We start from the raw sequence: 14,809 nt of genomic DNA on the forward strand, positions 1-14,809 counted from the left end.
CATGCAATGCTGTTTGATAGCATTTTTCCCACAGTAGAACTTTTTTCAAAATCAGAGTGAATCCTTTCAAACCCTCTTGCTGCTTTATCAACTAAGTTTATGTAGTATTCTAAATCCTTTGTTGTCATTTCAACAATCTTCATCAGGTGTAGATTCCATTTCAAGAAAACACTTTGTTCAACTCCTTATCCATTAAAGTTTTATCATGAGACTACAGCAGTTCATTCACACCTTCAGACTTCACTTCTAATTCTAGTTCTCTTGCTATTTCCACCACATCTGCAGTGACTTCCTTCACTGAAGTCTTGAACCCCTCAACATTATCCTTGAGGGTTGGAATCAACTTCTTCCAAACTCCTGTTAATGTTAATATTTTGACCACTTCCTATGAATCACAGATATTCTTAATGGCATCTAGAATGGTGAATCCTTTCCAGAAAGTTTCAATTTACTTTGCCCCGTTCTATCAGAAGAATCACTATGTATTGCAGCTATAGCCTTTTGAAATCTGTTTCTTTTTTTAAAAAATTAACTAATTAATTAATTAATATTTGGCTGCGTCGGGTCTTTGTTGCTGTGTGTGGGCTTTCTCTAGTTGCGGCGAATGGGGGCTACTCTTCTTTGCGCTGTGTGGGCTTCTCATTGCGGTGGCTTCTCTTGTTGTGGAGCACGGGCTCTAGGCATATGGGCTTCAGTAGTTGTGGCACGCAGGCTCAGTAGTTGTGGCTCATGGGCTTAGTTGCTCCGCAGCATGTGGGATCTTCCCAGACCAGGGCTCGAACCTGTGTCCCCTGCATTGGCAGGTGGATTCTTAACCACCGTGCCACCAGGGAAGTCCCTGAAATATATTTCTTAAATAATAAGATTTGAAAGTCAAAATTACTCCTTGATCCATGGTCTGCAGAATGGGCATTGTGTTAACAGGCATGAAAACAACATTAATGTCATTGAATGTCTCCATCAGATAATGGGTGATCACGTGCATTGTCATTGAGCAGTAATATTTTGAAAGGAATCTTTCTGAACAATAGGTCTCAACAGTGAGCTTAAAATACTTAGTAAACCATGTTGTAAACAGATGTGTTGTCATCCAGGCTTTGTTGTTCCATTTATAGAGCACAGGCAGAGTAGATTTAACATAATTCTTAAGGGCCCTAGCTAGGACTTTGGGAATGGTATATGAGCATTGGTTTCAGCTTAAAGTCACTAGCCACATTATCCCCTAACAAGAGGGTCCATCTGTCCTTAGAATCTTTGAAGCCAGGCACTGACTTCTCCTCTCTAGCTACGGAAGTCCTCAGATGGCATCTCCTTCCAATATAAGGCTTTGTCTACCTTGAAAATCTGTTGTTTAGTGCAGCTGCCTTCATGAATTATCTTAGCTAGATCTCCTGGATAACTTGCTGCTTCTTCTACAGCAGCACTTGCTGCTTTGCTTTTACTTTTATGTTATGGAGATGGCTTCTTTCCTTAAATCTCATGAACCAACTTGTGCTAGCTTCAGACTTTTCTTTCATAGGTTTCTTGCCTCTCTCTGCCTTCAGAGAATTAGAGTTAGGGCCTTGCTCTGGATTAGGCTTTGATTTACGGGAATGTTGTGGCTGGTTGATCTTCTATCCAGACCACTAAAACTTTCTTCATATCGGCAATTAGGCTGTTTTGCTTTCTTATCATTCATGTGTTCACTGGAGTAACACTTTTTTTTTTTTTGGGGGGGGGGCGTGCGGTTCGCGGGCCTCTCACTGTTGTGGCCTCTCCCGTTGCAGAGCACAGGCTCTGGACGCGCAGGCTCAGCGGCCATGGCTCACGGGCCCAGCCGCTCCGCGGCATGTGGGATCTTCCCAGACCGGGGCACGAACCCGTGTCCCCTGCATCGGCAGGCAGGCTCTCAACCACTGCGCCACCAGGGAAGCCCTGGAGTAACACTTTTAATTTCCTTCAAGGACTTTTCCTTTGCATTCACACCTTGCTACCTATTTGTCATAAGAGGTGTAACTTTTGGCCTGTCTCGACTTCCTCACTAAGCTTAATCCTTTTTAGCTTTTGATGTTAAAGTGAGATGTGTGACTCTTCCTTTTACTTGAGCTCTTAGAGGGCATTATAGAGTAATTAATTGGCTTAATTTCAATATTTTTGTGTCTAAGGGAATAGGGAGGCCTGAGGAGAGAGAGAGAGATGGGGAAACAGCAGTTGGTGGGGCAGTCAGAGGACACACATTTATCAATTAAGTTCACTGTAGTATATGGGCATGGTTACTGGTGCCCCAAAACAATTAAAATAGTAACATCAAAGATCATTGATCACAGATCACCATAACAAATATAATAACAACAACAACAATAATAATAAAGTTTGAAATATTGTAAGAATTACCAAAATGTGATGCAGAGAGATGAAGTGAGCAAATGCTGTTGGAAAAATGGTGCCGATAGACTTGCTGGACACAGGGTTGCCACAAACATTCAATCTTTAAAAAACTCAATATCTGCAATGCTCAATAAAGTGAAGTGCAATAAAAGAAGGTCTGCCTGTGTAGATGGTGATTATAACCTCCTCTTTTTAAAGAAATAATCATATACTTTGAGTTGGGAGTATATAGGTCCCTAAGCATAATTTATAATTTTTTATAGGTTTGTGGGACCACTGGGTACCATCATCATAAAATGTAAGGATTTTCGAATTATTCAGTTGGATATTCCTGGAATGGAGGAATGTTTGAATATATCCAGTTCCATTGAGGTAAGTATTTTGGAAGCAAAATGTGATGAAAATAAATAATCATTAAAAGGAACCTTATTTTCTGCTTCACTGTAGCTCTTATGTTTTTTTTTTAACATCTTTATTTATTGGAGTATAATTGCTTTACAATGGTGTGTTAGTTTCTGCTTTATAACAAAGTGAATCAGCTATACATATAAATATATCCCATATCTCCTCCCTCTTGCGTCTCCCTCCCACCCTCCCTATCCCACCCCTCTAGGTGGTCACAAAGCCCCGAGCTGATCTCCCTGTGCTATGCGCTGATCTCCCTGTGCTATGCGGCTGCTTCCCAGTAGCTATCTATTTTACATTTGGTAGTATATATAAGTCCATGCCACTCTCTCACTTCGTCCCGGCTTACCCTTCCCCCTCCCTGTGTCCTCAAGTCCATTCTCTACGTCTGAGTCTTTATTCCTGTCCTGCCCCTATATGTTTCTTTTAGATATTTAGTCATGTTTGTGACTCAAATATTGAAGACTGAATGGAAGAGCCTCACCCTGAGTCATTGTTATAGGAATGTAAAAAGATTTTATTGACTTACAGCAGTTTTTAATGCTGGTTATTCTTCTGGGTTTATGGATGTTGTAGCATGTGACAGGAATTCCTTCCCTTTTAAGGCTGAATAATATTCCATTGTGTGTATATAAATGCTGAGACTTTTTAAAAACGTTATTTCTTTTGTAAAGCAAGTAATTATCAACAATGATTGTAGTCTTGTTTGTTTTTAGTAAATCTGAATTTCCATAATTATGTTTGCTTAAGACAGGATGTATTTTATATTTACAGAAATGATATTGAATATCTGTTCAGATTACAAATAATAGAAATTTTACTTGGATAATTTAATATTTAAATTGAAGAGCTCACACTGTTTTCTTTCCCATTTTAAACGATTTTGGTATACCCTCAGATTTTAAGTTGCTTTATTTTAAATCATTGCCACTAAATTATAGCAATTAACTTCATGTTTACAGTATTTTCTAGGTAATTATAGAGACACACTGATTTTTTTTTTCCTTCTGTCTTTGAGTGACTGATCTGGGCTTTGTATGCAAAATAAATGCTATTGGCTTAACTGTTAAAGGCGGCAGAAAGGCTTAAATCTGTAGGATCTCATTTGGCTTTTAAACAAAAATAGAGAAACAGAGGAACCACTGTTGTGGTACTGAGAAAATGGCATGTAGCATTTTTCTTTCTGCTTTTGCTAAATTTTACTTAAGGAAATGAGAAGATGAGCTGAACTGTTTGTCTTACATATTCATCATTTGGAAATAACACAGTCATGTTGATTTGGCTGAATTTGCTGACATGAGTGAGAAACGCACTGTGGCTTCTAGGCTGTTAAAGGGAAATGCTGTCCTGCTGTTTGGGCCAGGGAATGCCACTCACCCACTTCAGTTGAGCCTGTGTTTTTTTGCAGTTGTGGGGTTGGATTTTCACTGAGCTGTCCACATTTTTTTTTTCTTATCCCGTTTATAACTTGTAAGATAGATGGTGGGTGTTAGTGAAGTTGCCTGTGGTAAAGAAACAAGGCAAAGCCTATTACCCCACTTGCTGATTGCATTTACTTAACTTCTTGGCATCTGACACTAATCAGTTGTTTATTTAGCTACACATATTACCTAAAGCTCTGTAGAAACTGACTGATTATGTAGAAGCCTTATGGCTGAAAAGCAGCAGTAAGTAATTTGACCTTGTTTTAACAACATAGTAAATACACATGGTGTACTTGGCCTCTCGCCTTTTCCTGGCATCCAATTTCCCTCCCTTCTTCCATACATCTTGACATAATTTGGTAGTAATAAGTGCATTTCTTTTCTTTTTTTTTAAAGAAGATGTTGGGGGTAGGAGTTTATTAATTAATTTATTTTTGCTGTGTTGGGTCTTCGTTTCTGTGCCAGGGCTTTCTCTAGTTGTGGCAAGCGAGGGCCACTCTTCATCGCGGTGCGCGGGCCTCTCACTATCGCGGCCTCTCTTGTTGTGGAGCGCAGGCTGCGGACGCGCAGGCTGCGGACGCGCAGGCTCAGTAGTTGTGGCTCACGGGCCTAGTTGCTCCGCGGCACGTGGGATCCTCCCAGATCAGGGCTCGAACTTGTGTCCCCTGCATTAGCAGGCAGATTCTCAACCACTGCGCCACCAGGGAAGACCAGTGCATTTCCTATAAAGCACGGTTGAACTATTCTTTGTTACCAAAATCCATATACCCAAATATATTATGTTGCCATAAATAGAATCCCATTGGAAGAATAACTGGCAAGTGCTTGGTTTTCTAAATTATAGCAGGAAGTCAGATGAATCTTATTTTCTATATAGTTTCAGTGGCCTTTTAGGGTTGAAATGACTTCAGTTCTTTGAGCATTAATGTGTTTAAAGGAAAAGTTCTGTCTCTAGTGAAATGAAATGTAGTCACGACAAGTCTGAGCCTGAGTGCTTATTGCCTGCCAGAATGGTTGCTGACATGCATTTAAAATAATGGTTGTGGGCTTCCCTGGTGGCGCAGTGGTTGAGAGTCCACCTGCCGATGCAGGGGATATGGGTTCGCGCCCCGGTCCGGGAGGAGCCCACGTGCCGCGGAGCGGCTGGGCCCGTGAACCATGGCCACTGGGTCTGCGTGTCCGGAGCCTGTGCTCCGCGGCGGGAGAGGCCTCAGTGGTGAGAGGCCCGCGTACAGCAAAATAAAATAAAATAAAATAATGGTTGTACCGATCACTATGGAATACAGTATGGAGGTTCCTCAAGGAATTAAAAATAGAACTACCATATGATCCAGCAATCCCACTCTCGGTATATATCCGAAGGAAACACAAAATCATTGTCTTAAAGAAATATCTGTACTCCCATGTTCACTGCAGCATTATTCATAATAGCCAAGGTATAGAAACAACCTAAGTGTGTTGATGGATGAATGAATAGGGAAAATCACACACACACACACACACACACACACACACACAGGAATATTATTCAGCCTTAAAAAAGAAAGCAGTCCTGGGCTTCCCTGGTGGTGCAGTGGTTGAGAGTCCGCCTACTGATGCAGGGGACGCGGGTTCGTGCCCCGGTCCAGGGAGATCCCACATGCCGTGGAGCGGCTGGGCCCGTGAGCCATGGCCGCTGAGCCTGCGCGTCCGGAGCCTGTGCTCCGCAATGGGAGAGGCCACAACAGAGAGGCCCGCGTACCGCAAAAAAAAAAAGAAAGCAGTCCTGCCATTTGCAAGAACATGGATGAAACTGAAGGGCGTTGTGTTAAGTGAAATAAGCCAGACAGAGAAAGACAAGTAATTCATGGTATCACTTGTATGTGGAATCTAAAAAATAAAAAAAAGCAAACATAGAAACAGGGAGTAGAAAAGTGGCTTCCAGGGGCTGGAGGTGGGTGAAATAGGGAGAGGTTGGTAAAAGTTACAGATGTTTATGAGATAAGGTTTGAGAATCTAGTGTGTAACATGGACTATAGTTGATAACACTGTATTATGTAATTGAAGTTTGCTAAGAGAGTAGAACTTAAATGTTTTCATAAACAACAACAGAAGGTAAATATGTGAGGTTATGGATGTGTTAATTAACTCGATGGGGGAAAAACCCTTTTGCGATGTGCATGTGTATCAAATCATCACTTTGTACATTTGAAATATCTTACAGTTTAATAAAGCTGTCAATTGATACCACAGTAAAGCTGAAAAAAATTTTTTAATATTGCGAAGAATATCTTTTAAATAATAAAATAATAAAATTTAAAAATAAAATAAAATAAAGGTTCTACTGACCTAAAAGGAGGTAGCTTTATTCTGAGAGCTTGGGGATGTTAGCGTGATGTTGGGCCCTCTTCTCCGCCTCCAGCTGAGTGTCTCCAAAATTACTGCAGTTTGAATTATGCTAATTGATTTTGCTGCTTTTTTTCCCCCGCTCACAGAAATGCTTTCTAAAACTCCCCTGTCAGAAGGATGAAACTGCCAGGTGATGTTCTGTTTCTCAGTTCCTCCATCTAGTCAGGTTTCCCTGGTGTTGTCACCAGAATTCAAGTGCTTCAGATGGCAATAGGCTTATTTTGGGACCACAGAGTTATTGCCCCGGTTTTGGGTCAGTGTAGCATAAAGGTATGAGAATACCTGACCATATCACTCTAGGAAGGGAGGAAATTTCACATCGATGGAGGCGATGTGGAACATGTAACAGCTAAAATTATTTTAGAGTTTATTATGTGCCAGGTACTGTTCTAGCCCTGTTACATACATTTTCTCTCTTAATGCTCCCAACAGCCCTAAGAGGTAGTCCTATGAGGTTACTTCCTCTACTTTACAGCTAAGGAAAGTGAGGCATAGAGTGGTTACATTACTTAAACACTCTTGCATCGGCATCTGGAATTTGAGTCCAGCAGTCTGACTCCCTTCTGACTCTTTGGCTACTAAGCTTTTTTACAATTGCTTACACACACTGATTTTAAATAATTTACATATGTTTCTGTATAGTTAATAACTGGATTTTGAGCCAAGGCCTTACTGACTAACCAAAACCTATTCTCTGATCCCCAGAAGTATTTGGACCTTTTTATTAGGGCTTATTAAATGGTCTCAAGAAGCAGTTTTTTCATTTTTCTCCTGAGTAGGTGTGCACGTTGTTTTGTTCTTTTGTTCATTCAGCAAATGCTAATTGAGTGTATGTTATGTGCCAGAAACTTAGAGGCTGAAAGCATGGTAATTAGCCTCAGTAAGGTATAATTGTATCTAGTGATAAATACCATGTTAGAGAAATATATTGGGTGTCCATCATTATTAGGCCGTATTTAATACCAATTTGGCAATTAGAAAGTGTTTAAAATTGTGATATGTTCCAATTTTCTTTTTTATTTCTTTTTTCCCCTAGGCATTGTCTACTCTGGACTCCATCACTCTGATGTACCCTTTCTTTTACCGGCCCATGTTTGAAGTGATAGAAGATGGCTGGCATTCTTTCCTTCCTGAGCAAGAGTTTGAACTCTACTCTTCAGCTGTGAGTAACTTTTGAGAGAACTATGGGTAATGAGAAATAACCCAGCACTTTACTTGTGAAAATGATCACTTCCTTTTGACGAGTAATAAGGTGCAGTTGACTTATCCATGCCTAAAAGAAGTATCTATTAGCTATTAGTGCTGCAGCCTTTGCCGTTCAGAGATTTGCATAATTTGTTCCCAGTGCTGCAGCTTAAGTAATTTTTCTTCTAGTGGATTTACTGATAAAACATTAAGATCTTCATAAAGATAGTCCTGAAAACAGCTTTATATACAGTAATTAGGTTCTGAGCCATCTCCCAAAAGTCTGTTGAACCCACTGTGTATCTAGGAGAGCACTAGAGAACCATGTATCAATTTGTTTTTGTGGGATGATTTTTGTGATTTTATAATTTGGATCCAGCAGTGGATCCAGTGTACTAGATCCACTGCTCTTTCTGGAAGATTGGAAGATTGGCAGGACCTTCCTGCACACTTTCTGCTTCTACTGCTGCCCACCCTCCTGAAGCCATTTTTTTCTTAGCTTTTGTTAATACTTTTTCCATCCTGATACTTGTTTTTACTGTTAAGTATTCTGCCAGTGGACGGTAATAGTACCCAAATAACCTGTACATATGGAATGAGAAGATATACATAAATGCCAGATTAAAAACAATCAAGGTTTTTCTATCCCACTTTTACTTAGGAGTGGGATGTTGTTTATAAAGGTTTTTTGCTTTCACCAAAAAAGACACATCTGTGTCTGTCATTGAGTGTTCCTTCCCCTTCTCCCTTAACTGGCTGAAATGTACAAATACCCAAAAAAAGGAATGGGCTGTATCTCATTAGGAAAGAAGCTGCAATTGACCAATAAATAGAGGCTGTTGGTCTTAAAAAAAAAAGTGTTTTTTTTTTTTGTTTTTTTTTTTTTACTACTTTTCTTTTTCCAGCATACCTCTGTAAATGGGTCCTAGGAGGATCAAGAAGTAGGGACCAGGGTGCCATGTAGTTTAAAGAACAAAGATGTCCATAGCAGCAAAGTGAGAAAGGAAGGGGAATTTTACATTCTTGTGTATGGACCATTTTTTTTTTCACATCTTTATTGGAGTATAATTGCTTTACAATGGTGTGTTAGTTTCTGCTTTATAACAAAGTGAATCAGTTATACATATACATATGTTCCCATATCTCTTCCCTCTTGCGTCTCCCTTCCTCCCACCCTCCCTATCCTACCCATCCAGGTGGTCACAAAGCACCGAGCTGATCTCCCTGTGCTCTGCGGCTGCTTCACACTAGCTATCTATTTTACGTTTGGTAGTGTATATATGTCCATGCCACTCTCTCACTTAGTCCCATCTTACCCTTCCCCCTCCCCATATCCTCAAGTCCACTCTCTAGTAGGTCTGTGTCTTTATTGCTGTCTTACCCCTAGGTTCTTCATGACATTTTTTTCCTTAAATTCCATATATATGTATTAGCATATCGTATTTGTCTTTCTCTTTCTGACTTACTTCACTCTGTATGACAGACTCTAGGTCCCTCCACCTCTTTACAAATAGCTCAAAGTCGTTTCTATTTATGGCTGAGTAATATTCCATTGTATATATGTGCCACATCTTCTTTATCCATTCATCTGATGATGGACACTTAGGTTGTTTCCACTCCGGGCTATTGTAAATAGAGCTGCAGTGAACATTTTGGTACATGACTCTTTTTCAATTATGGTTCTCTCAGGGTATATGCCCAGTAGTGGGATTGCTGGGTCATATGGTAGTTCTACTTGTAGTTTTTTAAGAAACCTCCATACTGTTCTCCATAGTGGCTGTACCAATTCACATTACCACCAGCAGTGCAAGAGGCTTCCCTTTTCTCCACACCCTCTCCAGCATTTATTATTTCTAGATTTTTTGATGATGGCCATTATGACTGGTGTGAGATGATATCTCATTGTACTTTTGATTTGCATTTCTCTAATGATTAATGAAGTTGAGCATTGTTTCATGTGTTTGTTGGCAGTCTGTATATCTTCTTTGGAGAAATGTCTGTTTCGGTCTTCTGCGCATTATTGGATTGGGTTGTTTGTTTTTTTGTTATTGAGCTGCATGAGATGCTTATAAATTTTGGAGATTAATCCTTTGTCAGTTGCTTCATTTGCAAATATTTTCTCCAATTCTGAGGGTTGTCTTTGTTCTTGTTTATGGTTTCCTTTGTTGTGCAAAAGCTTTGAAGTTTCATTAGGTCCCATTTGTTTATTTTTGTTTTTATTTCCATTTCTCTAGGAGGTGGGTCAAAAAGGATCTTGCTGTGATTTATGTCTTGGAGTGTTCTGCCTATGTTTTCCTCTAAGAGTTTGATAGTTTCTGGCCTTACATTTAGGTCTTTAATCCATTTTGAGCTTATTTTTGTGTATGGTGTTAGGGAGTGATCTAATCTCATACTTTTACATGTACCTGTTCAGTTTCCCCAGCACCACTTATTGAAGAGGCTGTCCTTTCTCCACTGTACATTCCTGCCTCCTTTATCAAAGGTAAGGTGACCATATGTGCATGGGTTTATCTCTGGGCTTTCTATCCTGTTCCATTGATCTATCTTTCTGTTTTTGTGCCAGTACCATACTGTCTTGATTACTGTAGCTTTGTAGTATAGCCTGAAGTCAAGGAGCCTGATTCCTCTAGCTCCATTTTTCGTTCTCAAGATTGCTTTGGCTATTCGGGGTCTTTTGTGTTTCCATACAAATTGTGAAAGTTTTTGTTCTAGTTCTGTGAAAAATGCCAGTGGTAGTTTGCTAGGGATTGCATTGAATCTGTAGATTGCTTTGGGTAGTAGAGTCCTTTTCACAATGTTGATTCTTCCAATCCAAGAACATGGTATATCTCTCCATCTATTTGTATCATCTTTAATTTCTTTCATCAGTGTCTTATAATCTGCATACAGGTCTTTTGTCTCCTTAGGCAGGTTTATTCGTAGATATTTTATTCTTTTTGTTGCAATGGTAAATGGGAGTGTTTTCTTGATTTCACTTTCAGATTTTTCATCATTAGTGTATAGGAATGCCAGAGATTTCTGTGCATTAATTTTGTATCCTGCTACTTTACCAGATTCATTGATTAGCTCTAGTAGTTTTCTGGTCGCATCTTTAGGATTCTCTATGTATAGTATCATGTCATCTGCAAACAGTGACAGCTTTACTTCTTCTTTTCCGATTTGGATTCCTTTTATTTCCTTTTCTTCTCTGATTGCTGTGGCTAAAACTTCCAAAACTATGTTGAATAAGAGTGGTGAAGAGCTTCCCTGGTGGTGCAGTGGTTGAGAATCTGCCTGCTAATGCAGGAGACACAGGTTCGAGCCCTGGTCTTGCAGGATCCCACATGCCGCAGAGCAACTAGGCTCGTGAGCTGCAACTACTGAGCCTGTGCATCTGGAGCCTGTGCTCCGCAACAAGAGTGGCCGCGATAGTGAGAGGCCCGTGCACCATGATGAAGAGTGGCCCCCGCTTGCCACAACTAGAGAAAGCCCTCGCACAGAAACGAAGACCCAACACAGCAAAAATAAATTAATTAATAAACTCCTACCCCCAACATCTTCTTTAAAAAAAAAAAGAGTGGTTAGAGTGGGCAACCTTGTCTTGTTCCTGATCTTAGTGGAAATGCTTTCAGTTTTTCTCCATTGAGGATGATGCTGGCTGTGGGTTTGTCATATATAACCTTCATTATGTTGAGGACAGTTCCCTCTATGCCTACTTTCTGCAAGGTTTTTATCATAAATGGGTTTTTAAATTTGTCGAAAGCTTTCTCTGCATCTATTGAGATGATCATATGGTTTTTCTCCTTCAATTTGTTAATATGGTGTATCACGTTGATCGATTTGCACATATTGAAGAATCCTTGCATTCCTGGAATAAATCCCACTTGATCATGGTGTATGATCCTTTTAATGTGCTGTTGGATTCTGTTTGCTAGTATTTTGTTGAGGATTTTTGCATCTATGTTCATCAGTGATATTAGCCTGTAGTTTTCTTTTTTTTGTGACATCCTTGTCTGGGTTTGGTATCAGGGTGATGGTTGCCTTGTGGAATGAGTTAGGAAGTGTTCCTCCCTCTGCTATATTTTGGAAGAGTTTGAGAAGGATAGGTGTTAGCTCTTCTCTAAATGTTTGATAGAATTCGCCTGTGAAGCCATCTGGTCCTAGGCTTTTGCTTGTTGGAAGATTTTTAATCACAGTTTCCATTTCAGTGCTTGTGATTGGTCTCTTCATATTTTCTATTTTTTCCCAATTCATTCTTGGCAGGTTGTGCATTTCTAAGAATTTGTCCATTTCTTCCAGGTTGTCCATTTTATTGGCATAGAATTGCTTGTAATCTCTCATGATCTTTTGTATTTCTGCAGTGTCAGTTGTTACTTCTCCTTTTTCATTTCTAATTCTATTGATTTGAGTCTTCTCCCTTTTTCCTTTTTTTTTTGCGGTATGCGGGCCTCTCACCATTGTGGCCTCTCCCATTGCAGAGCAACGGCTCTGGATGCGCAGGCCCAGCGGCCATGGCTCACGGGCCCAGCCGCTCCGCGGCATGTGGGATCCTCCCGGACCAGGGCACGAACCCGCTTCCCCCGCATCGGCAAGCAGACTCTCAATGACTGCGCCACCAGGGAAGCCCCTCCCTTTTTATCTTGATGAGTCTGGCTAATGGATTATCAATTTTGTTTATCTTCTCAAAGAACCAGCTTTTAGTTTTATTGATCTTTGCTATCGTTTCCTTCATTTCTTTTTCATTGATTTCTGATCCGATCTTTATGATTTCTTTCCTTTTGCTAACTTTGGAGTTGTTTGGTTCTTCTTTCTCTAATTGCTTTAGGTGCAAGGTTAGCTTGTTTATTCAAGATGTTTCCTGTTTCTTAAGGTAGGATTGTATTGCTATAAACTTCCCTCTTAGAACTGCTTTTGCTGCATCCCATAGGTTTTGGGTCGTTGTGTCTCCATTGTCATTTGTTTCTAGGTATTTTTTGATTTCCTCTTTGATTTCCTCAGTGATCACTTTGTTATTAAGTTGTGTATTGTTTAGCCTCCATGTGTTTGTATTTTTAACAGATCTTTTCCTGTAATTGATATCTAGTCTCATAGTGTTATGGTCGGAAAAGATACTTGATACAATTTCAATTTTCTTAAATTTACCAAGGCTTGATTGGTGACCCAAGATATGATCTATCCTGGAGAATGTTCCATGAGCACTTGAGAAAAATGTGTATTCTGTTGTTTTTGGATGGAATGTCCTATAAATATCAATAAAGTCCATCTTGTTTAATGTATCATTTAAAGCTTGTGTTCCCTTATTTATTTTCATTTTGGATGATCTGTCCATTTGTGCAAGTGGGGTGTTAAAGCCCCCTACTATGAATGTGTTACTGTCGATTTCCCCTTTTATGGCTGTTAGTATTTGCCTTATGTATTGAGGTTCTCCTATGTTGGGTGCATAAATATTTACAGTTGTTGTATCTTCTTCTTGGATCGATCCCTTGATCATTATGTAGTGTCCTTCTTTGTCTCTTGTAATAGTGTTTATTTTAAAGTCTATTTTCTCTGATATGAGAATTGCTACTCCAGCTTTCTTTTGGTTTCCATTTGCATGGAATATCTTTTTCCATCCCCTCATTTTCAGTCTGTATGTGTCTCTAGCTCTGAAGTGGGTCTCTTGTAGACAGCATATATATGGGTCTTGTTTTTGTATCCATTCAGCCAGTCTGTGTCTTTTGGTGGGAGCATTTAATCCATATACATTTAAGGTATTTATCGATATGTATGTTCCTATTCCCATTTTCTTAATTGTTTTGGGCTTGTTATTATAGGTCTTTTCCTTCTCTTGTGTTTCTTGCCTAGAGAAGATCCTTTAGCATTTGTTGTAAAGGTGGTTTGGTGGTGCTGAACTCTCTCAGCTTTTGCTTGTCTGTAAAGGTTTTAATTTCTCCATTAAATCTGAATGAGATCCTTGCTGGGTAGAGTAATCTTTGTTGTAGGTTTTTCTCCTTCATCACTTTAAATATGTCCTGCCAGTCCCTTCTGGCTTGCAGAGTTTCTGCTGAAAGATCAGCTGTTAACCTTATGGGGATTCCCTTGTGTGTTATTTGTTGTTTTTCCCTTGCTGCTTTTAATATGTTTTGTTTGTGTTTAATTTTTGATAGTTTGATTAGTATGTGTCTTGGCGTGTTTCTCCTTGGATTTATCCTGTATGGGACTCTCTGTGCTTCCTGGACTTGATTAACTATTTCCTTTCCCATATTAGGAAAGTTTTCAACTATAACCTCTTTAAATATTTTCTCAGTCCCTTTCTTTTTCTCTTCTTCTTCTGGAACCCCTATAATTGGAATGTTGGTGCGTTTAATGTTGTCTCAGAGGTCTCTGAGACTGTCCTCAGTTCTTTTCATTCTTTTCTCTTTATTCTGCTCTGCAGTAGTTATTTGCAGTATTTTATCTTCCAGGTCACTTCTCCGTTCTTCTGCCTCAGTTATTCTGCTATTGATCCCGTCTAGAGTATTTTTAATTTATTTTATTGTGTTGTTCATCGTTGCTTGTTTCATCTTTAGTTCTTCTAGGTCCTTGTTAAATGTTTCTTGCATTTTCTCTATTCTGTTTCCAAGATTTTAGATCCTCTTTACTATCATTATTCTGAATTCTTTTTCAGGTAGACTGCCTATTTCCTCTTCATTTGTTAGGTGTGGTGGGTTTTTTCCTTGCTCCTTCATCTGCGGTGTGTTTTCTGTCTTCTCATTTTGTTTATCTTACTGTGTTTGCGGTCTCCTTTTTGCAGCCTGCAGGTTCGTGGTTCCCGTTGTTTTTGGTGTCTGTCCCCAGTGGCTGAGGTTGGTTCAGTGGATTGTGTAGGCTTCCTGGTGGAGGGGACTAGTGCCTGTGTTCTGGTGGATGAGGCTGGATCTTGTCTTTCTGGTGGGCAGGTCCACATCTGGTGGTGTGTTTTGGGGTGTCTGTGGACTTATTATTATTTTAGGCAGCCTCTCTGCTAATGGGTGGGGTTGTGTTCCTGTCTTGCTAGTTGTTTGGCATAGGGTGTCCAGCACTGTAGTTTGTTAAGGTTGAGT

General features: G+C 39.8%; 1 protein-coding gene across 1 annotated transcript in view; it reads left to right on the forward strand.

The window, feature by feature from the left end:
* The window catches only part of MTMR9 (myotubularin related protein 9), an 80,285-nt gene that overhangs the window by 11,337 nt on the left and 54,139 nt on the right, over positions 1-14,809 (forward strand). The window contains exons 2-3 of the mRNA XM_030879181.2: positions 2,631-2,739; positions 7,621-7,746. Coding sequence (XP_030735041.1) covers positions 2,631-2,739; positions 7,621-7,746 — 235 coding nt within the window. The remainder of the gene's footprint in view (positions 1-2,630; positions 2,740-7,620; positions 7,747-14,809) is intronic.

Source organism: Globicephala melas, chromosome 6 (assembly GCF_963455315.2).
Source record: "Globicephala melas chromosome 6, mGloMel1.2, whole genome shotgun sequence".
NCBI classification, from domain to species: domain Eukaryota; kingdom Metazoa; phylum Chordata; class Mammalia; order Artiodactyla; family Delphinidae; genus Globicephala; species Globicephala melas.